General features: G+C 32.7%; 1 protein-coding gene across 1 annotated transcript in view; it reads left to right on the top strand.

Moving 5' to 3' along the window:
• The window catches only part of LOC145263816 (reversion-inducing cysteine-rich protein with Kazal motifs-like), a 401,252-nt gene that overhangs the window by 180,030 nt on the left and 196,887 nt on the right, over positions 1–24,335 (top strand). Inside the window, exons 3-4 of the mRNA XM_080120880.1 lie at positions 13,052–13,123; positions 16,827–16,863. Coding sequence (XP_079977006.1) covers positions 13,052–13,123; positions 16,827–16,863 — 109 coding nt within the window. The remainder of the gene's footprint in view (positions 1–13,051; positions 13,124–16,826; positions 16,864–24,335) is intronic.

The raw sequence follows: 24,335 nt of genomic DNA, 5'->3' as shown, positions 1-24,335 counted from the left end.
ACGTATGAGCAAACGAAGTAATCCAGCAATTTCGATCTGAAAAATAGTCTACCTCTTGTATACATAAAAATAGTTTTTACAATGTAATATTTTATGTTACACCGGCTAAGATAAATAATAAATTTCAGCGAATCATTTCTCTTAAAAAAAAAAAAAAAAAAAAAAAAAAGATTTATTATAACATGGAGACAAAACTCAGTGGTAGAGCATTCGACTACAGATCGAATGACCCCTCTGTTCAAGCTCGAGTGTACCTCAACATTTTATTTTAATTTTTTTCTTATTAATGAGTTCAATTTACGATAAAAGAAGATGTATCATTTAAAATCACCGCAAATCATTTCTTTGTTTGCATATTTAAAACTAAATATTAATCAGAAGTGACTTTTCAAGGGCATTCATCGTCAAACCCTAATATCAGTAAATTGTAAACAAACTCAAACAAAATTTGATGAACAACATTTTCATTATTATTTTTATTTATATATTTTTTTTATTTTATTCTATTTATTTATTTATTGTCCACTATCTATTTATTTATTTATTGTCCACCGGGAAAATTATTCCTCGTAATATATAATAATCAATAAAGGATTGATTCTATAATAATACATATGCAATCTGCATAAATTATCATGTTTAAGCGTTTTGTACGACTGGGCAACATCGGAAAACACCGGGCTCTCAGCTAGTACAGGGTGACCCCCCAAAAAACGGGCCCCAACTCTAATTAGGCCCCATTTCTTAGTGTTTTGTCTGAATGAAATGAAACTTTGGTCATAACTAGTTTATTATATTCAAAAAATCACATCAAAACACTAGAGTCTTTGGCCTTTTTTTTCTCCGTTCTACAGCATATGTTCTAGATGGCCTCCATTTAGCTCCGTGCATTTCTTGAGGCGCAGCACGAAGTTCTCCATGACGTTCTTACAGATTGAATTGGTAATGGCTCTCATCTCCTCCCTGATGGCTTCTTTGAGTTCAGTGATGGTTCTGGGTTTCCCTGCGTAGACCCTGTCCTTAAGATAGACCCCCCCCAAAAAAAAATCTGGGGGACTTAGGTTCGGGCTCAAAATCAGTCTTGAGACTGATCACTCGGCCTCTGAAGTTCTCTTTCAGCCAATCTCGGGACAGGTTTGAGGTGTGAGAACTTGCTCCGTCCTGCTGGAACCAGAACTTGCTCATGAACGACGGGTAGATGGTCTGGAGCTCACTCTTGAAGGTTTTGAGGACCTCCACATAACGCTCCTTGGTGATTGTCACTGCTGCGCCAGATTCTTCGATGAAGATTGGTCCTATGATGTCTCTGGCCGAGATTGCAGCCCATACCGTGCACTTAGGGAGTGCAGGGGATTGGTGGCTACTTCATTGGGTCTGGAGGACCTCCAGAAGACATTTGTCTTGGAGTTCGCCTTTCCATCAAGATAGAAGTGGTCTTCATCTCAGGTCCAAAGGAGGTTAAGGAAACTTGGTGTCTTCTCTATCTTCTCGGGCATCTTGACTGCCATAGCCCTCCTCTGTTTCTTGTCTGAGGCTGTAAGGGTCTGCAGCGTCTGTATTCTGTATGGGTAAGCCCTGATATCGTTCACCAGCTCTCTCTTCCAAGTCTCACGGGACATACCGAGGGACTGACTTCGCCTACGTACAGAGCGTTTTGACCAGCTTGGCTGTTCGCTTCTTGGGACGTCCCGAGTGGCTTGGACGGTTCTCTCTGGTAGCGTTGAGGTTCTCCACGGTCCCATACTTCTCGAAATGGTCCACCCAGTTCTGAATTCTGCTTTTGGATGAAGCCTTTTCACATTCGAACTGACGCATGAAACTGTCCTGGGGTTTCTTAAACCAGCCTGTCTTGTAGTAAAATTTAACACAGTGTATTCTTTGTCCCAGCTCCCACTGGGGTCTTGGTGTACTCACGGTCGCTGATTCTGCCATGTCCTGTAAAATAAGGGCAATCGGTGATTAAATAATGGAAATATATAAAGTGTACATGGGTCCGTTTTTTTTGGGGGGGGTCACCTTGTATATATATATATATATATATATATATATATATATATGTGTATATATATATATATATATATAGAGAGAGAGGGAGAGAGAGAGAGAGAGTTATCAAAGATTATATTTTTTATTGGAATCCTTTGAGATGAATAATTTGTGCATTTATTTATTTGCGGACTGGTATCTTCATCTTCATAGTTGTAGTCTAACCACGTTTCGGCCAACTCATCCTCTGGCCTTCTTCAGATGATCAACTGCGACGGGATAGGAATGCTGAGTCTTGTAACTTATCCCCAGTAATTACTGCCGTCCATAGTTGTCGTCTCACCACGTTTTTGGCCAACTAATCCTCTGACCTGCTTTGGGTAGGATTGAACCTGCTATCATCATCTGGAACCATAGAGACTCAACATCTCTATCCACTGCGCCACGTTGCGATTAATCACCTGAACAACTATGAAGATGGGGATAACAGTTCGCCAATAGATAAATAAAAGAGATTTATGTTATAATGCAAACGACTTCCTTTATTCTTTATAAAAAATAAAACTACTTGATCAATATAGATGATTTTTTTTAATATATTTTCGTTCTGTTACAAGTAGGTATTCTAACAAATTTTATATAGTTTTTTTTTTTTTTCGTTTTTTAGGTTGACTTTTAAATAAGAACCTACTATATATTTATTTTGATTTGTGCCGGTCGGGAAGATTATTTCGTGGTATTTCCATTGCTACGTGTGAGTTTCTTAAAAGTCTATAAGAATCAACAAACACTGATACCACCATAGCTGCTAGCCTTTGATACTTCAAGTGTTGTCTTGTTTGCCTTCTCAACCAAACACCGGTCGTCCCACACTTGAAGAACCCTCTAAGTGCCGGGTGGGAGACCTATTACACACAAAAAAAACAACCTCACACATGGCGACGTTGTGTGATATATATTTTTAATCTATTCGTTTCTATTTGAGTTGATCTCTGATTTTTGTTCTTCTTTCAAGTTGGTCGGAAACATTGTCAAGTGCCGGCCTTTACTTTCACGCCCAGAAAGATTTACCGACACCCTAACCCTAACAGATATAAAACGCTGTTCTCTAAATACTATAAATAAAAGCGAACCATGAAATCTGCTATGCTAGCTTCGACTTCGATCGGATCTCTTGCCAGCATGAAGCAGTTTAATTTAACTCCAACTACGGCCAAAACATTATACTGCTAGAGATGGATTATGAAAACTCCTTGTTGGTATAATATTTTAAGATCACTACGTTGAAGTCTGGAGGTAAGCACTCCTGCGGTAGCAGTGTCAGAAATTTCGTGAAAACTATTGAATAATTCCACTCGCTATCTTTCGAAGCTTATAACTCCTCGAAAAATGTAATTCAAGCCCTAATTATTATTCAGTTAAAGGAGCAAGAACCAAGGTTTCATTAAAAAAAAAACAAAAAAAAACGTGTGTTTTTTTTTTTAATGGTTTTAAACTTCGGATTTTACAGGTAAATTTTTAAAAATACACTACTTTTTTTTTTTTTAAATTTGAATATATTATTTATTGATCCTTTATCTCCAATTTCCGATATATAAAACTTTGGTACATAAATTAATTATTTACTTTTTAATAGACATTTGAAAATGGGGGAGCGTGAATTTAAAAAAATCGTTTGTCTAAAATATTATATTCGGTTTATTGGAAAGAGCATAAAATTTCACATTGACTCTGAAAATATCGTAAAAATAGAATCAATAGAAAAATTTTGATAGATTTTTAAAGTTTAAAAATTGAAAAATACTGAACTCGTAACATTCAATTAATTTCATTACTATTTTTTTTTTTTTTTAATATTTCTATTACTTTTTATACAACTTTAATAGTTTATTTTGGAAGTATAATCCATAAAGAAAAAAAACAACCCATTTTTAAAATAGAAATTACGAGTTTTTTTATATTTTATTTGCAGTTTCGTGTTAGGGGTGTCAAAAATTCCTACAAAAATTTTGATACACCTACTCTTGCGGTAACGCAGCTCCCCCAAAAGCTATCAAGATACATCTGAAGATGGTCGTAGGTTACATAGAAATCAACAAGATACATCTTAAATCAATGATACATCTGAAGATGGTCGGAGGTTACATCGACCGAAATGTTATGAAAATGACACTCAAGATGAGAACAGTGTTCCGAAGAATGGAAATAATGTATTTTAAGGATGTCATCTAAAACAAGCTGAAGGCCTGAAATTATACTTATCTTAGTGACGTATGCAACACTTAGCGTAGTGATGTATGTTAGAACTCCGAATAGAATGACCCACTCGATGAAACGGTGACATTACGTCTATCTTTTTAAATAGAATATAATTGGATATACGATGGGTATATAATCGCAGAACACGGAGACCTAGCAACGGCAGAAAAGGAGAATCATGTTATTTTGATGAAGCATCTGCAATTTATTTTTTTTGCTCTATATTTTGTAGTTTCTTCATTATTACTGTTTTTTTCTCTTTGTTTTTTTTCTTTGTTATTTTTTCTACTTTCTGTTTTTTTCTTTGTTTTTTTTCTTTGTTTTTTCTTTGTCTTTTTTGTTTTTTTCTTTGTTTTTTTTCTTTGTTTTTTTTCTTTGTTTTTTATCTTTTTTTTTGTTTTTTTCTTTGTTTTTCTTTCTTTCTTTGTTTTTCTTTCTCTTTTTTTCTACTTTCTGTTTTCCTCTTTCTCTTTTTTTATTGTCCGCCTTCCACACCCAATGATTTTCAGTTGACCGCTTACAGTTGACCGGGAAGCAAATCTATGGCCTTTTAATGATGCAAGTTATTTCTTCATCGCTGTCAGCCAGCGTCACTCAAACCGATGTAGGATTAGTTGTTTGGTTTGCTCTTTCCTTTATTGCATATCAACCCTCGAAATAAACGGTAGAAAAAGCGCAGACAATTGTCATCTCATATGCTTAGCTAAAACTTGAAAAATACACAACAAATACTCATAAAGCTGGTACCGCTCTGCCCTCCCCCGCTTTGTCCAGTGAATGGTATATACGTTCACAGATTACAGTGAGGATGTCTGCTGTGGAACGGGCTTGTCTAAATCCATATTATTGGTCAGTCAGAAGTTTAGCATCTGTATTTTTTTTTCTTTTTTAATCGGCGTAAATAAACCCCTGATATATATAATATTTAGAATTAAACAAAAAACATTCATTATTTGTGGGGCTAAATGGCTATTATACTATTAAATCTCATCAAAACGTACACGCATTTGTTAAAGGGATGTAATTCTTGACTTCCAATTCATCTCGTATATGTTGTCTCTATTCCTCTTTCATTATTGCGGCCTTAACTTTATTTCACACAGACATATTAAATACCTATATCATTATTAAAAAAAAAAAACGGTTTAACGAAACTACCATAATATTATACCTCAACGATATTATCACTCCATTCCCCTTTTTTTCTTTGTTTATTACTGATGGTTTTAATGAATACAAACATTAGTTGTGAATTTCTCAATTGTGTAAATCAGATGCGAACCGGAATATCCCAGCTCGTTTGAAAAGGCCCGTCTGGGATTGAAATAAATTCATAAGATTGGGTCCAGTTTGTATCTTATTTTTCAACCATTATATATATATATATATATATATATATATATATATATATATATATATATATATATATATATATTTAAATAACTGAAACATGACTGAAACAACTATCATCCCTTCTATCATCCCCCTCCCATACCTATACCCCCTCCAATGCCCCCCCTCTGGGGAAAAAATCTTCCCCACACTAGGAACCGATCCTGGATCTGGCCATACCCACATGAGGAGACAAATAAATAGAAAAATTAAAAAAATACCCTATACATATTTTAAATACAATCCTCTTTCTAAACAAACATAATATAAGGAATACCCGAAAAGACTAAAACGAAAAATCACAATACTAAAATCCAAGAATCCAATAAATAAATATCAAAATAGAATGAAAGCACCTCTACCCTTATTTCAGAAGAGCTAGTCCCCCCCTCCCACACATACACATTAGTAACGACCTCGGATCACAGCCGCCTTCCTAAGGAAGCAAATAACCCCCAAAATACTATAAAACAATATACACATTCCCAAACCAATAAAAGCAAACACACACACGCACACACACGCGCACACACACACGAACACACACACACACACACACACACATACATACACACACACCCTACCCCACCCTAAAGGAAAAGAAAAAACATTAGGAGAAAGAGATAGCGACTACAGCCAGGTCAACGGACTCCATCACAAGCCCAATAAAGGAGCAATAAAAATTGAGCATGGCAATGAATAATAAACACTTACAAGCCTCCAAATTAACTACGAAAATCGCCATTTTTACATCTCCAACACATTTGAAAATAATTTCTGACGAGGACGCATCACAGAACGTCTGAAACACGCGTAAAAACGATTTCAATGACTTAAAAACATTATTACAATGATGCAAACATAATTCTCAATGAAAAACCAAGACACGGAATAATAAAATAATGTTAAAAAATACACATTGTTGGTGACTACTCCCTTATTTAAATATACATCTTTCTTTCGTTGGAATTTCTTAACCCATTATATATATATATATATATATATATATATATATATTTATATATATATATATATATATATATATATATATATATATATATATGATAGATAGATTCCCGCCTGATCACCGGTTAAGCAACGTTTAACCTGGTCAGTATTAAATATGTGACCATTTTGGAATTCCAGGTGATGTATGTGCTCTCCGCTTATCTCGGCATTGTTTTCAGTCGTCCTAGATTTCTCATTCAGGAGAGGTGCGGTTAGTGATTGCGCAACCCTTTCCTCACACTTACATGCGCAGCTACCTCTTACATGGGGTTATCCTTTGCCTTTTGAGATTGAACGGAGGCATCGATGTATATATATATATATATATATATATATATATATATATATATATATATATATATATATATATGCGTATATATGTATGTGAATATGTTTATTTGAATACAAGTGTGTGCGTATATATTTATGTGCGTGAATATATGTACATAAGTGTGTATGTTTATGTGTATACATAAGTGTGTATGTTCATGTGCATATTTGTATGTTTGTCCCTATTTACAATGCCCCCCACGTGACAGAGTTAGACACCAGGGTCGTTTTTTAACGTGGAGAAAAGGTACAAAAAATAAAAAAAATTGTCTCGGTCGTGAAGGACTGCTCCTTCATCGAAAGAGAACAAGAAATGGAAGTGCAGCATCTGAAGAACCGATACTACACTTTGATCTTGACCAAAATGCATATATATGCATGTTATTTGTAAACGTGTGTATGTACGTATGTTCATATATATATATATATATATATATATATATATATATATATATATATATATATATATATGTTCATATGTTTATAAATGCATGTATGTGCATAAATGTGGGGGTGAATCTATATGTGCATATATCTATGTATATTTGTATGTATGTATACATGCATGTTTAGATGTATGTACATATATATTTGTCTATATATGTTTATATATATGTATATATAGGTATATGTATTTTCTATATATATTTATATACACGTGCTTATATCTATGCGTGTATGTTTATAGGTGTATGTGTAAATATGCGTATAAATATATGTACATGTGCTTTTATATATGCATATATATATATATATATATATTATGTTTGCTGATATATCTTTATGTGTATAGTTATGCATATGTGTATGTATCTATATATGTATGTCTATAAAAGTAAAATTGTCTCTGCGTGTGGACATTTTCCTACCAAACTACCCTGTCATTTTCAGTTTACAGACTCGAGATTTCACATAAAGGGTATTGAGACATGGGAACATCTTTTTAATCGGTTTTCAGCCAGAAAAGTGCCAGCCAGGGGGTCATGGTTCAACGATTTGATTTTTGAAACCTTCACCAAACTCCTCCGCCAACTTGAAATTTGAGATGTAGGTTACCTGGACATGAATCAAACTTTTTAAGTTTATTTGACCCCAAAGCAATAAATGTTAAGGGGTAAAATAAGGGTCAAAGCTTTTAAAAATTTTTCCTCTGCGGTCTCTACCAGATTACTAAGGAAATTTTTAGTCTAAACATTTGAAAGTTTACCAAAGTTTATTCAGGCATAGGGCATGGTTTATAATCGGTTTTAGGCTGAGAATTTGGTTTCCAAGGGGTCAAAATTGCAAAGATTTTACCTTTGCCGTCTCTAGCAAACTATTCAGCCAATTTTAGTTCTAAACATTTGAAATTTTACATAAAGAGTAATCAGATATGCAACCATCTTTTAAATCAGCTTTGGGATGAGATTTGGCTGCCAAGAGGTCAAAGTTGAAAGAGTTGACCTTTGCAGACTCTACCAAACATCTCCGCCATTTTGGGTCTAAACACTTGAAATTTTAGATGCTGGTTACCTGAACATGAGTAACATTTTTAATATATATATATATATATATATATATATATATATATATATATATATATATATATATATATATATATATATATATATATATATGCACATAAAGTTATGAACAGTGGAAATATGTCACAGACTCCAATAAGGATATTCGAGACAAATCGTAATAACAAGATATATTCTGACACTACCAGATTACAGAGATAAATAATTTTACAGTTTTTACAAAAGCGCTACAATAGTATCGCGGGATCTCCATTCGCATTGAATGTCCACAGTACGCCCAGCAGCAATATATTATGCAGGAAAGATGCTGCTGTAGAATTTATACATATATATATATATATATATATATATATATATATATATATATATATATATATATATATATATATACATAAATTTATATAAATTATATACATAAATTTATATAAATTATATACATAAATTTATATAAATTATATACATAAATTTATATAAATTACATATATAAATTTATATAAATTACATATATAAATTTATATAGATTATATATATAAATTTATATAAATTACATATATAAATTTATATAGATTATATATATACATTTATATAAATTATATATATAAATTTATATAAATTATATATATACATTTATAAAAATTGTATATATCCATTATATATAAAAAATTGTATATATCCATTATATATAAAAAATTATATATATTATATTTTAAAATGTATATAACTTATATATATAAATTTATATAAATATATGGATAAATGTATATATGTACATGTATATATATATAAATGTATATATATAAATGTATATATATATCAGTGTATATATATAAATTTATATATATATTTATATATATATATAAATTTATATATACATATATATTTATATATATATTTATATATGTATGTATATATATATATATTTATATAACTATTTATATATATGTATATATATATATATATATATATATATATATAAGCCTGACGAATCCTAGAGTGGATGAAACGCCGAATATTCAGTGTAGCTTAATCGCCATATATATTTTATAAATTACTAACTAGCTCTACCTACATATATAGCACTTTTGAAGTAAATACTTAAAGTTTACGCATAAATCTATACTTTAGCATATTAATTTTATGTGAGTAAATGAAGTAGTTATATTTATATATATATTTATATATATATTTATATATATACTTATATATATCTATATTATTATATATATATATTTATATAGATATATATTTATCTATCTATCTATATATATATATTTACATATATATATTTATATATATATGTTTATATATATATATAAATATTTATGCATATTAATTTATATATAGATAAATTAATATTTATATATAAATTTATATATATATATAAATTTATATATAAATATAAATTTATATGTATATAAGAATAAATACATATAAATATAAAAATATAAATATATATATAAAATATAAATATATATATAAAATATAAATATATATATAAAATATAAATATATATATATAAAATATAAATATATATATATAAAATATAAATATATATAAAAAATATAAATATTTATATATAAAATATAAATATATATATATAAATATATATGAATAGAATATATATAAAATATGAATATATATATAATATATAAATATATATATAAATGATATATATATATATATCTATAAAATATAAATATATATATATAAATATAAATATATATATAATATAAATATACATATAAAAATATAAATATACATATAAAAATATAAATATATATATAATATAAATATATATATAATATAAATATATATATATAAAATATAAATATACATATAAAAATAAATATATATATATAATATAAATATATAGAGATATAATATAAATATAAATATAATATAAATATATATATAAAATATAAATATATATATATAATATAAATATATATAGATATAATATAAATATAAATATGTTATATAGTTATTATTATTAGTATTATTCGATACCACTTGTGCGCGTATGTTACGTGAGTTCTTATTAGTAAAGATATGAGTCTTAGTGAGACTTCTTGTCTTATTACATATGATGTTGTATCTTAGAGAGAGATGTGTATGTAATGACATTTTATAACACAGACATATAATAACAATACAATTTACCTTTTTGTAGAAATCACAAACACAAAGATGAGCTTTATCACAAACACATGATGAATTTATTTCCTTACGACCGGTCGGGATTTCCTCATTAAGAATTCAAGGTTTCACATCTTAGTTTCTGAAGTGACCGTCTACCCTGAGTGTCTCTTCTGACTGTCTCTCTGAATGTCTCCGCGACCAACTAACTCCCACTTCCTATATTGAGAAATCCATGCATCCCGGCCACGTGAGCAAAATTCACGTGTTTCAACATGCGCGACTTTGCTCGTTTCCGACATTGATTTCCCAATAACCTATTTTTCTTGTGTTGTTTCCACAAAGGAATTTAACCTACATATCTAATTTATTTAACCCATATTTTATTATCCACATTCGTTTAACAATTGAATAGTTTATTTATTATTTATTTCATCCGAATTAACAATTTACTGGACATTCCATTTAAACCTATTGTTCTTTAAAACTTATGTCCAGGGTTTGATTTCTGCTTTCTCTTATTTTCATTTTAACTAATCTCTCTATTTTTATACTTACATGAACAGGGGACAGCCCTTATCATGGAACATATACATAAAATATATATATATATAATATAAATATATAAAATATAAATATATATATATAATATAAATATATATGTATATAATATAAATATATATATAAAAATAAATATATATATAATATAAATATATATAGATATAATATAAATATATATATATATAATGTAAATATATATATATAAAATATAATATAATTATATAAAATATAAATATATATATATATAATATAAATATATATATAATATAAATATATATAATATAAATATATATATATAATATAAATATATATATATATATAAAATATAAATATATATATATATAATATAAATATGTATATATAAAATATCAATATATATATAATATAAATATATATGTATAAAATAAATATGTGTGTGTGTGAGTGTGTGTGTGTGTGTGTGCTTAAACAGAAGATCATTTTATACTCATAACAACTGATGGCCTTTTAATCACCAAATACGGTCAGTGTTTTTTTCTTTTTCTTTTTCTTTCCTATTTTTTGTTTCTTTTTTTTGTTTCTTTCTTTTTCTTTTTTCTTTTCTTTTTTTTTTTTTTTTTCTTTTTGCTGTTTATTCTGTTTCTTAATGATTTTACCGACGAGTGCGTCGAAAATATTTTCGTTTCGTCATCGCAGCCGTCGGCCCCAAATTTTGTCAGCTGTTATGACATTTTGCAGAAAATGTTTTCGTCAGCAGTTGTACGATTTACCACGCTCTGTCATGAACATTTTGTTTTTGCATGTGCTATTTTTTGCACTATATATGTGTGTATCCACTCTATACTTATATATATATATATATATATATATATATATATATATATATATATATATATATATATATATATATATATATATATATATTTATATAATGTGCATATGTAACGTGTACACACATATCCATTTGTAACGTATACATATATAGTTATGGAGAAATGAAAAAGGAACAGGCTAAATTATATGTATATCGACGTTTAATCTGTATTTCAAGACTTCCTCGGGATGATTGGAAATAGCACTAACCCTATGCACGTTTAACCGGCTTCCTCCAAAGAAGGGAGTTCTATGTGGGTATGAAATTCACAAGCGGTCCCCAGTCGCATGTAGATATTCCGCGTTAGGAAGATGGTGGTGTTAGGTTTTTTGCAACTCTTGCGGGGAGATGTCGACATCCTCCTACATACAGCGTCTGGAATTCCCCAGATTGGTCACCCATCTGGTTCTGACCAGGCTCAACGTTGCTTCATTTCTTTACGAATAATTGTGTGTAAAGTTCCCACACTGAGCACTCATTGTCTCTATAGACATACGACATCCTTATCCATGAATTTCTATATTTGGTCAATTAATTCTCGTGTTCTACCCTCCTTACTCCTATCATCATCTTTCACAAACTACCTGCCTTCCTTAAATCTCTTATGCCACTCAAAAACTGACGCTCGATTCATGCAAGATGGTCCAAAAGCAGCATTTTTTTTTTCAAGTTTAAAACAGAGTTTTATTGCATATCGGTCTTCTAAAGTGTCCTCACATCCAGATTGCATTTTTGAAATTCATCAGCTGTGACAATCCGGCTTTAGTAGGGTGTATTCCAATTGTTTCTGTAGCTGTTCATTTGAACCTGAAATCATAAAAATTGGACAATCATCTTAAATATATAGCAATAACATACTGAATTTTCAAGAATCTATGACAATTTAAAATGCCTGTACTAAAAAGTATAGAAATTTATCGAAAACATCTCGTACATTAAATCGTGCCAATTATGTGTCTCTGGACATAATTTGTATCAATTGTTATTTTTTTTATCGTTGCAGTTAAAGTCGGGCCAAGAGATCAGCCAGTTGCAGAAATTAGTGAAAACAGTTGACAAATGTCCACAAGATGCGGTGAGTTTTATTTGAAACTTTTATTTAAAATCAGTGTTTTGACGTCTGAAGTGCGTCGGTATGTATCTTTCCTCTAAGTATACCTACATCGGACTTAAATATTAAAATCTGTCAAAATATATGCTGCTGTGGTAAAAATCGATCAATTTGGCATAATTTTCACTAAATGAATCGGAGATCTGGGGTTCAATCTTGGGTCGAGACATACAAAAGACTTTTAAAAATGGTACTTGATGCCACATTTTAATCACTCAGCATTATATATATATATATATATATATATATATATATATATATATATATATATATATATATATATATATATATATATCCCCGATGCTTCGTTTGGCTATTAAGTGAAGTTCACGGTCCGTTTGTTTGTAGTTTGAGCTCTGTGAATCGATGGATAAGTTCTTCTTTAATAGGCATTGATGAGGGACATTTGCGGGCACCTATTCGTAGCCTTGTGGGTTGAGTTGCCGACTGTCAACTCGGTGGTTTTAGGTTCGATCCACGGACAGTTGAGGAAAGGTTCTTGTCTAGCCACACTGATGAGTTGTGATATAACAAAACAGTACTGTATGTGGATGACTATATATATGTGTGTGTGTGTGTGTGCGCGCACAAGAAATTCAATTTAAACTCTGTAAATTAGAAATTACAACAATTTATTATTCGACAAGGAATACAAAACCTTTAAAATGTCCTTATTCCTCAGAGTTTCCAAGAACGGCTCTTATCCTCAGAGTAAAGTAGTTAGCAAGATGATATTCACAGGCAATAATTTTGTGGACACACGTGACTCATTTAATTATTCATTTTTTTTATTTACATTCGGGGTATAGGGGGCCTTCGGTAGCGATAGGGCCTTTGTAGCTCGATTGCCACACCCTTCGGGGGTCGATGAGTGTCACTGGTCCTGGACTATCTCCTAATCCCTCATATGTAGCCCCACGTTGCTACATTCGACAAGGAATGCAAAAACTTAAAAATGTCTTATTCCATGGAGTTTCAAAGAATGGCTTTTATCCTCAGAGAAAAGTAGTTAGCAAAATGATATTCACGGGCAAGCTATAATTTTGCTGGTTAGCAAATTGATTGAAAACTACAAATCATGAAAGGAGACATATTTGTATAAAAACTGGTAATGGAGAAATGAATACATTAAAGGGATATTCCAAAAGAAGTCCAGGCTCGACGAGGAAAAAGGTGAAAAGGTGATAAAATCCAAAGAAAACGTTGATTGGTTGCATGTAAAGATGTGAATCGAATCGTCTAATAGTAATTGTTATAATTAGGATTATTACAAGAGAATATTCTTTTCATCATTTTGACTCTTGAGTGTTGTCACATTTGGGCTGGTACATCTGCTACTTGCCTCCAACCCCTGAACAGGGTTCAAAAGAGCGTCGCCAACCTGATAGGTCCTGAACTGTCAACTAGGCCTCAGCCTCTGTCCCATCGACGAAATTTTGCATCCCTCTGCCTGTTCTACAAGTACTTTATCGGTGAATTTTCTGACGAACTGCAAGCACTTGTACCCCCTCTACCTAAATACCTATAAATACTTTAATGGTGAATGCTCTGACGAATTACAAGCACTTGTACCCCTCGACATAAATACCCCCGACAAACCTGACAAGCAGCTAAATCCCACCCCTTCACAGTAGATATCCTTAGATGTAAGAAAACCTTCTACTCCAATAGTTTCTTCCCCAGAACTGCTAGTTTTGGAACTCCCTTTCAGGATTCTGCTTTCCCAACTGTACTGACATGCAGAAGTTCATGTGTAATGTGAACAGACATCTTGCTACTCGTCTCCCTTCATAATATCACTGCAACTTATGTCCCTATAGCAGCCCCCTAATTTAAAGTGGCACTGTGCCTTGTTTGGGGTGAAAATTGAATTTAAAAAAATAATATATCAGTTAATATGTTTTTAGATTCTCAATTGATTATTTGTGGTTCTCGATTGATTAGCTGTGTCGGATATATACTCGAGAGTCAAAATAATAATAAGAATGTTCTCTTGCAATAGCCCAAGTAATAATCAAAATTGTTGATTGGTAAACACGAACAAATTTCAAATTCAATTTTTCTCAACTGGTGGGAGCGAATGAATTTTTTTTTTTCTATTTTCTTTTTCTACTACCGCCATCTTCCCATTTGGAATTACTGCTTATCCCAACCTGTAGATGTTGCTGACCGTCCTTACAACAATTTAGCATTCGTTGAAATGTGAAACTTTTCTTTAGTCCATCGAGTTTCAAAGAATGGTTTTTATCCTCAAAAGAGAGTAGTTTGCTAAATGGTATTCATTGTAATAGACAAGCTATACTTTTGCTGGTTAACATATAAATTGAAGACAAATTATGAACAAAATCATATTTGTATAAGAGTTGAAAATAAGGAAAATCCATTCTGAGTGGGAGATGTCCACTGAATTTTTAGATAACTTTGTTCATGTAGTTGTTCCAGTTATCCCATCTATTAGTTCAGTTCTAAAACAGTGAATGTAAATGTGTAGCTGCCGTTATCTCTCCATACTGCAAGCCTGGGCATCGGTATGAAGAAGTTAAGTTGTCCACGGATCAATATCCTCCTATCTAATCTCACTGGTGTACTCCACAGAAATTGTGGCACCATTACGTCTGGCACCAATTCAACCGCAGTAGCTACCAGAGACAGTGAGAAGTACCAGCAGGTCTATACTCCGACCTCTCTCCCACAGAAGAGACATTGCGAGCCTGTCTTTATTTTTATCGTTATTTCCATGGTAGGTGCTCGTCTGAGCTCTAGTCTCTGGTCCCCCATTGCCAATCTTTCACGAAAAACACCCGTTAAGCTGAAACCAGTGTCAATAATTTTACCCACACTTTATCTGTGCCTAAATCAAAAAGTAGATTCCATGAACAAAGTTTCTTTTTGAGAAGTGCACATCTGTGGAACTCTCTTTCATTTTCCCGTTTCCCACCTGACTACAACTTGGATGTCTTCAAGTCCAACATAAACAAATTCCTGATAAACCGCTCCCTTAAGTAAGACACTTTATCAAATCTCCATTACTAACGATTACTACAATATTATCCTATCGATTACTGTACATGCAATAACCCTTATCCCCGAGAGGCTTCCGGGCCTTGATAAATGGTGGCTACCATGTAAAAAAAAAAATATTCTGTACAGGTTGTTTCCTTTGGCCTTCGCTGAGCCAACAGCTTTCCACAAGGCAGTAGCGCCACCTGACATGGTTTAGCTTACCTGCTGAACCAAGGAACCAGGGTATGACAACGTGGAGCCACGTGTAAAAGATTAGAAGATAGTTGCGGACCAGTGACAGTCGTTGACTCTCGGAGGGTGAAACAGTCGAACTACAAAGGTGCTATCTCTTCCAGGGCCTCCTATACCCCGAATGTAAATACAAAATGCATAATTAAATGAGTTACATATATTCACAAATCCATTAGATAGACAAACGAGGGGCGGTGCGCACTGAGGAACCTTTCGCAGAAAGAACGAAGGAAAAATATTGCGGAATGTAACGACTGCAAAAGACAAGAAGTTGATATTTGTGTCACTGATTTTTTGGTGGTTTTAGACTGAATTATTTTTATTATTAGTTGATTAGTAACGAGTTTTTAGGTTTTACATTTTTGGACGTTTTGTAAAATAAACGTGCAACGTTTTTCTTTCTTTTTGATAGGCCGAATTGTGGCAATGCGCAGAGGACACCTCAACTGGTAAGTTGGAAACTGATATGTATACATATTCTGTATTTTGTTTCTACTGTATCTATCACTTATACTTCTCTATCTATCTATCTATCTATCTATCTATCTATCTCTTTTTCTCAGTTTTTCATTCGCTTTCTCTCTTTTCTTTTTCCTCGGTTTCTTAGCAGCCAAAGGTCATAATGACGTGACAGACTAAAACACTAGGAAGTTTAACCTTTAAGTAGGATGGAATAAAAATGGCAGAGTTCAAATCCTTCGATCAGCAGCAATCGTCACTTCCTGCACTGATGATTGCGAAAGCATGAAACACTAGTGGCAATTTTATCAGCTCTAAATCTTAAATCAGAATTTAGCAAATGAAAGTCCGTTGGAAAAGTAATGGCCCGAATTGTGTAGTGAGCTATGTGACATTTGCCTCTTAAACTCGCGCATTCAGGGGATCATTCATCATCCAGAGCTTAATTACGGCAAATTGTAAAATGTTTCAATCATTGTCATTTGTTTTACTAGTTTTGCATATGAATTACAAAATATCTGATATTTCCCCCAAATCTCTCGCCTTGATAAAAGGAAGACTAAGACTTGCTGCTATAGTTTCAAATGATCTGAAAAAAAAAAAAACAGCAAGAGAAGACTTGATTCCAAATATTTCTCATATTTTATATCTCGCCTCGTTTAGAAATATGGTACAATTATGAATATCTCCAGTATCAAATAATACTTATATACCGTGAAATTTATTTTAAGTTTGAAAACCAAACAAGGGAGAGACACAACAAATAAGGAATATTTGGAATCAAGTCTCCCCTTGTTGTTATTTCAGGTCATTTGAAGCCATAGCAGCAAGTTTTAGTCTCCTCTCCATCAAGTAGGTTTAGTTTGGTTGTTTTTGTCTTACGGCATATCAACCCTTTTCAGGTTATTTAATGACGAATCCAGTGATTTTGAAGAACATTTTTTTATTAGAATATATTTTGGGTTTTTTTTTTAAACGGTTTCTATTAAACCCACAGTTGGGACCCTAATAGGTACTACCACTCTGGGTCAGAATGGAACTGGGAGCAATGGCAATGAAAGGGTGGCTCCACACTCCCCAAAGCCCACAAGCTGGGGCCTCACTATTAGATATAGTTTAAGGTCATATCCAGGACCCCTCCATCAAGGCAATACATTTGAGGGATATATATATATATATATATATATATATATATATATATATATATATATATATTATTCATAATTTATAATTGCTTCACCCCTTTAAGAAGTAAATTTCTTAAAAGTTGAGCACTGACTGGGAAATGAAAAGCGGTTGGCTGGTCTTGTGTGCGAGATCGCAATTTCTGGTCGCTCGATCACTTTAAATCGTCTTAATAACGTTATGTCTGTATTTGGCATTATAAATGTTAAATTTCCATTGGTTATCGTGGCGATTGACAGTGGCCCAAGAGTACCGTTCCTTTTAATGGAGTAAAAACTAGTTTCGTGCTGGTGTTCGAATCCTTCGACCAGCGGCAATCGTCACTTCCTGCACTGATGATTGCGAAAGCAGGAAACACTAGTGTATGTAGGTATATAAAAATATTATATATATATATGTATACATATATGTATGTATATGTATATATATATATATATATATATATATATGCGTGTGTGTGTAATTATGGGATGATCAATTTCAATTACTATTTCTTTATTGATTTTGCAAATTTACCGATCGTTCTGTACTCGCATGGATACTCATTCAGTATATATATATATATATATATATATATATATATATATATATATATATATATATATATATATATATATTACATAAGCGTTTATATGTCGCTCCACGTTCATGAACGTGTTTCGCTGTTTCGATCAGGCAGTTACAAGTAACTAGGGACCTCTTCAGGCGATATTGCTTATACAAAAGTAAAAGTCAGTAATGAAAATTTTATAGTTCCTTGTAACTGGCTAACCGAAACATGGTTATGAATGTGTAGCGATATATTAATATTTATGTAAAACAAATAAAAATTATATATTGCCCTATTCGGCATTGAGCACTCTTGTATTAACTTTGTTAAAACTTTATTGGTTGCTTCACCTCTAGAAAATATTTATCTCGAATTGTCTACTATTATATATAAGGAACTTTGTCTGTGAGTTCGTTCCCTATGAACTCGAAAACGGCTGCGCCGATTGTTGCGAAATTTCACACGAATGTACCTTATATGTCTGGCAGTGTTCTTAGATAGATTTCGTATCAGAATGTTTTTGATAAGTATCGATATCGAAATAATCCGATGAAAGAAGGAACAGACAATTTTGACCAAACCTTACACAGCTTAACAACACAAGTTCATTTGAGAAGTTTTATTACCACACAAACCGAAAGGCCCGATACATAAAATCAACAGTAAGTTCTTTGATATGACAGGGGGTGCTTTCGAAATGAATGTTACTGTTTACAGAACAATTCACTTATTCATTTTAAACTTTAATTCAAATCATTATATAAAGATAATTTTATAAAATCAAGAGTAGGTTCTCTACAGTGCAATGTAGACTACGATGTGTTATGGACTAAGTCACTGCAGGGAGGTATGTGAAGCTCCCTCCCTTGCACCACGATGGGTTTCCAACTAGGGCAAGCAATTAATTGATTTGATTGAAAAATGGGCGATTTAACTGATTTTGATGACAATAAAAATATGGGAGTATGAAACTTTTTTTTACAAAGGAGTCACCACTTATCATAGCCCAGAAGCCACTCAAGGATAAGGGTTAATAAGCATACAGTGCAATGCAGGCAATGGAACAATGTCGTAGTAATTGTTAGTGGAAATTTGGTAAATTGGATTACTTAAGGGGAATGGCTCATCAAGAACTTGTTTACGTTGGACTAGAAGACGGCCATATTATAGTCAGCCGGAAAGAAGGCAAATGGAAGAGAATTCCACGGGTGTGCAGTTCTAAGAAAGAAACTTTGTTCATGGAATCTACGTTTAGGTTTAGGCACCGATAAAGAGGTGGGAAAAATTATTGATAGTGTTTTCAGTTAGACGAGTGTTTCTCATGAAAGTTCGGCGAGGGGAGGACCATAGATTGGAGCTCAGACGACCACTTGCCATGAAAATAATGATAAAGCAGAGACAGGCTTGCAACGTCTCTTCTGTGAAAAAGAGGTTGCAGGGAAGAGAAAGGGGCATCCCCCACTAGGCTACGAAGTCTGTTTTGAACTCTGTCAAGGTGGGATAAGTTCTTTCTAGCAGCTCCTGCACATATGTGGCAACAGTACTCCATCCTTGGACATACCTGGCTCTTATATAGGTAGAGAAATGCATTAGCAGTGAGATATCTTCTGGATCTAGAGAAAGATCCCACCATTTGTTGATCATCATTCAATCACGTGCAATGCCAGGTTTCCCTGCTAGCATATATGCTACATGATAAGGGCTATTCCCTTATCATGTAAGTAAAAATAAAAAGAGAATTAGTTAAACGAAAATGATATCAGATAAAACAAGGATTGAACCCTGTAGATAAATTTTAAAGAACAATAGGTTTAAATGGAATGAACAGTTAAATTGTTCATTCTGTTAAAATATTTAATAAATACAATTGGGATGGAAAAAAACTATTCACATCCTAAGAAAGAATGCATAATAAAAATATCGGTTGCAGAATTAACAAGTAGGTTAAATTCCTTTGTAAAACAAAGAGAATGGAAAAATTCCTGGTCGTCAGAAATGGTTTCAAAAACGTGCAAATCGCGCATGTTTGATACACGTGAATTGTGGTCACGTTGCTGTGACGTATTAGCAGGAATGATTTCTCAATATAGGAAAGGGTTCGAAGTTAGAGGGGAAAAGAATCAGATCAGTCAGACCAGAGAAACAGAGAGGTTCAGGCCGATTCTCGGTTAGTCAGGGCATCCTCTTGGAAGCGAGAGGTTTAGAGCTTACGATGTAAACAACTTTGAATCCCTGAAGTGAAGCAATCATTTCCGACCGGGATTAAATGGAATAAACAAACAACTTCATCTTTTTGTATCTGCGTCTTCGTGTTATGTTGTCAACAGAAAAGGTATTGTCAATGTATATTATAAGAACTTGTGAAAACCATCATGTCAAAAATAGGTAAGAAATATTATATGTACAACTGTCAAACGCACTATCTTGCGGTGTATCTATCAAGATATTCATAAATCTCCTCTCATTGAATTACATGCTAGGCTCTCCTGTAGTAGCCTATACATGTTTCTTTATATATACAGAATTGTCTCTCTCTTTATATATACAGAATTGTCTCTCTCTTTATATATACAGAATTGTCTCTCTCTTTATATATACAGAATTGTCTCTCTCTTTATATATACAGAATTGTCTCTCTCTTTATATATACGCGATTTATCTGCACACAAGACTCTCTAAGAGTCTACTAAAATGAACAACGACAAATATAATATATACGTCATCTTATAAAGAAATAACCCCTACGCAACATATAGAGTGTCTGCCCTTTTTCATTCATCTCGCTCTTTCCCTTCCTATGTTCACATATCCGAATCTTTCCTTTCCAGATTTTTCACTTATCCCATCCTAGTTTTTCTCCGTTTATATTACCCTATTTTATCACCCACCTTCATTTTACATCTCTGTTATTCTTTACTTTTCTCTCCGTCTCCCGCATCATCCTTAGTCTCCCACTTTTCTCCATCATTTATCTTTTTTTTTCTCTCTTTTCCTTCCCTACACACTCACTGCTTCCTCTACCAAAAATTCTTTTATTTTCTTGCTATCCATTCATTTTTGTCGTCTTATCTCGCCGTGTAATATTGCTCACTCATTTTCTGTCCACCCATCGTTGTTCCTCTCCCACCCATGAACCCCTTTTACATTCCTTATTCTCCCTTTCTTTCCCCCCCCCCCAATAGTCTCCTTGTGTTTTCTTGTTACTGCGTCAGTCCTCGCCGTGGCGATATCCAATTTCGTTAGGGATGATTAATGCAGTTCCTTTGTCTCAATTGATGAAGAATCGTGTTTTCTCCATCCCGACTTACTACCCTCTCAACAACTTCCCATCACACCTGTAGGACACAAGTGACACCATCGTCCATCTAAAGTAGACCCTTATTTTAGAATCCTACATTTATAAGCAAAATTGGCCGGGGATTGTTTGTTATCCTGTGCCACCAAAATCAACAAAGATTAGACCATTTCTATAATGATCCGATTCCTGTTGATTTTGCGGTAGGGGGTTAATTTCTGTGCAGTTCTAGGAGGTTCACCTTTTCAGGCTTTGCCTACTCTGTTTGAGAACGGAATGGTCTATTGCTAATCGCCGGAGGCGCTGTCACCGAGGAATGTCGACGGGGCTTCCCAGGCACATTTTGATTTTAAAAAGCTAAAAGCTATACATCACCCCCCCCCACACACACACAAGAGTGTTTTTACGTTTGAAAAAATATATGCATATGTTTTAATGGTAATTGGAAAAAAAAAAATTTAAATTATAATTAAATATTTCGAGATTTATAAAGAATCGGTATTGGAATTGGGAATTTTATACGGAATCGGTAATTGTACTGCAATCAGAAAAAATATTGGAATCGTTTCATCACTATAATTAAGAAATGACGCACGTCAAACATACTGAGCTTTTCTAGCTCAGGCATTAACGTCAAAGAAAAAAGTAAATGGTAAGCTAAACGCTTTGGTTTCGATTCTCGGTGGGTGGTCATTTTTTTTTTTTTAAATTATTACTACAATATTGGGTTCAATATAATCTATAAATATAAAAGCGAAAATGTGTATATGTATGTATGTATGTATGTATGTATGTATGTTCGCTTTTTGTGTATGTCTGTAAAAGGCTTTTTTTTTCGAGAAGCAATCGGTCGGCTCACAACTTCTTAAAACTTTTTATATCACATATAAATCATAATATCTATGAGTTAACAACGGAGGTCGCCTGTCTATTTAATTTTCTCGACGTCGAAAAGATAAATATTCAACATTTTTCGCTCGCCGCATATGGATTAGGCTTTTTCGTATAATAAAAGCGGCACTAATTCTGACGGTATTTTTCCGGTCGCGATCGCCGGAAATGTCCGAAAGCAATCAGATTTGATCAATGTGGAAATATTTTCCTTATATCAGACAATTGCTATTCAATTTGGACAATCCCCTTTTTATGGGGAGCATCTTGAGAAAATAAAAAGAAAAAATGCGTTCCCGCAGTAAATGAAATACTACCCCGCAGTTAAAGTTGACCTCATTAAGTCATAAAAACGTGCACCTGCCAATTCTAAATAGTTAAATAAATTCAAACGTGTTTCTATTAGTATTTCACGGTGGCCCAATGGTTAACGTCGCACGTATTTTTTTTGTTTTTTTTTTTTCAAACTTTAATTTCCAACTTTTCCTCAAGAGTTCGGGTTCGATCCTCATACTTACCTACTAAAACCTTTTTTCATTTTAGGCCCCACTCTCCGGAGTTTTGATTTACCCAAAACAACACACACCTCCAAACACCCGGGCAACGCCGGGTACCCCCCCCCGCTAGTATAATAATAAATACGAAATCTGCATTAATCAAACTATCATCGGCCGACTAGTGTATATATATATATATATATGTGTGTGTGTGTGTGTGTGTGTGTGTGTGTGTGTGTGTGTGTGTGCCAGTGTGCCTATCTATGTATATGCATATTATATTTCTCTTAGTCTATCTATGTGTCTGTCTGCATGTCTGCTTGTCTGTCTCTCCGTGTAACTTTTTCTCGGGGGCTACTCGACAGATCAGACCAAAAATTTTGTATGGATCATTATAATGATAAGGTGCAGCGAACTAAGTATCATGGTGTCATCGTTCAGTGAGCAAACAGAAATTCGTTTGGTTTCATCGGGATTAATGCATGAATGAGCTAAAATTTAAACATCATTTTGGCATCAAGCCCGCATTCTAATTCAACAAGCTATAAGTGTGCTAAAAGTCTAGTATATGCATGCATATGTGTGTGCGTGTGTGAAACTGATAAAGCGAAGCAGTCTGTAGATGAGTGAATATTCACCTATGTTTACATAAAGAAATATATTTATCTGTTCATATATACAAATGCGTACATGTATGTGTGCTTATACATAAAGGAAGGTGTGTACCTATGCATATATACGTGTGTGTGTGTGTGTGTCTGATTGTGCCTATAAGTATAGATTTATAAGTATATATGTTTTTTTATGTCTTTGTACCTAATATACGTTTATTTTTATATATGTTTATATATAAATGTGTACTAATATATGTTTACATATACGTACAAATGTGTATATATCTATCTATCTCTCTCTCTCTCTCTCTTTATATATATATATATATGTATATATATGTATGTTTCTCTCCCCCTCTCTCTCTCTCTCTCTCTATATATATATATATATATATATATATATATATATATATATGTACATATATATGTA

The sequence above is a fragment of the Euprymna scolopes genome, chromosome 39, assembly GCF_053919585.1.
Source record: "Euprymna scolopes isolate OS-2025 chromosome 39, ASM5391958v1, whole genome shotgun sequence".
NCBI lineage: Eukaryota > Metazoa > Mollusca > Cephalopoda > Sepiida > Sepiolidae > Euprymna > Euprymna scolopes.
The sequence above is the reverse complement of the archived record's forward strand: the minus strand, read 5'-3'. Positions and strand labels throughout refer to the sequence as shown.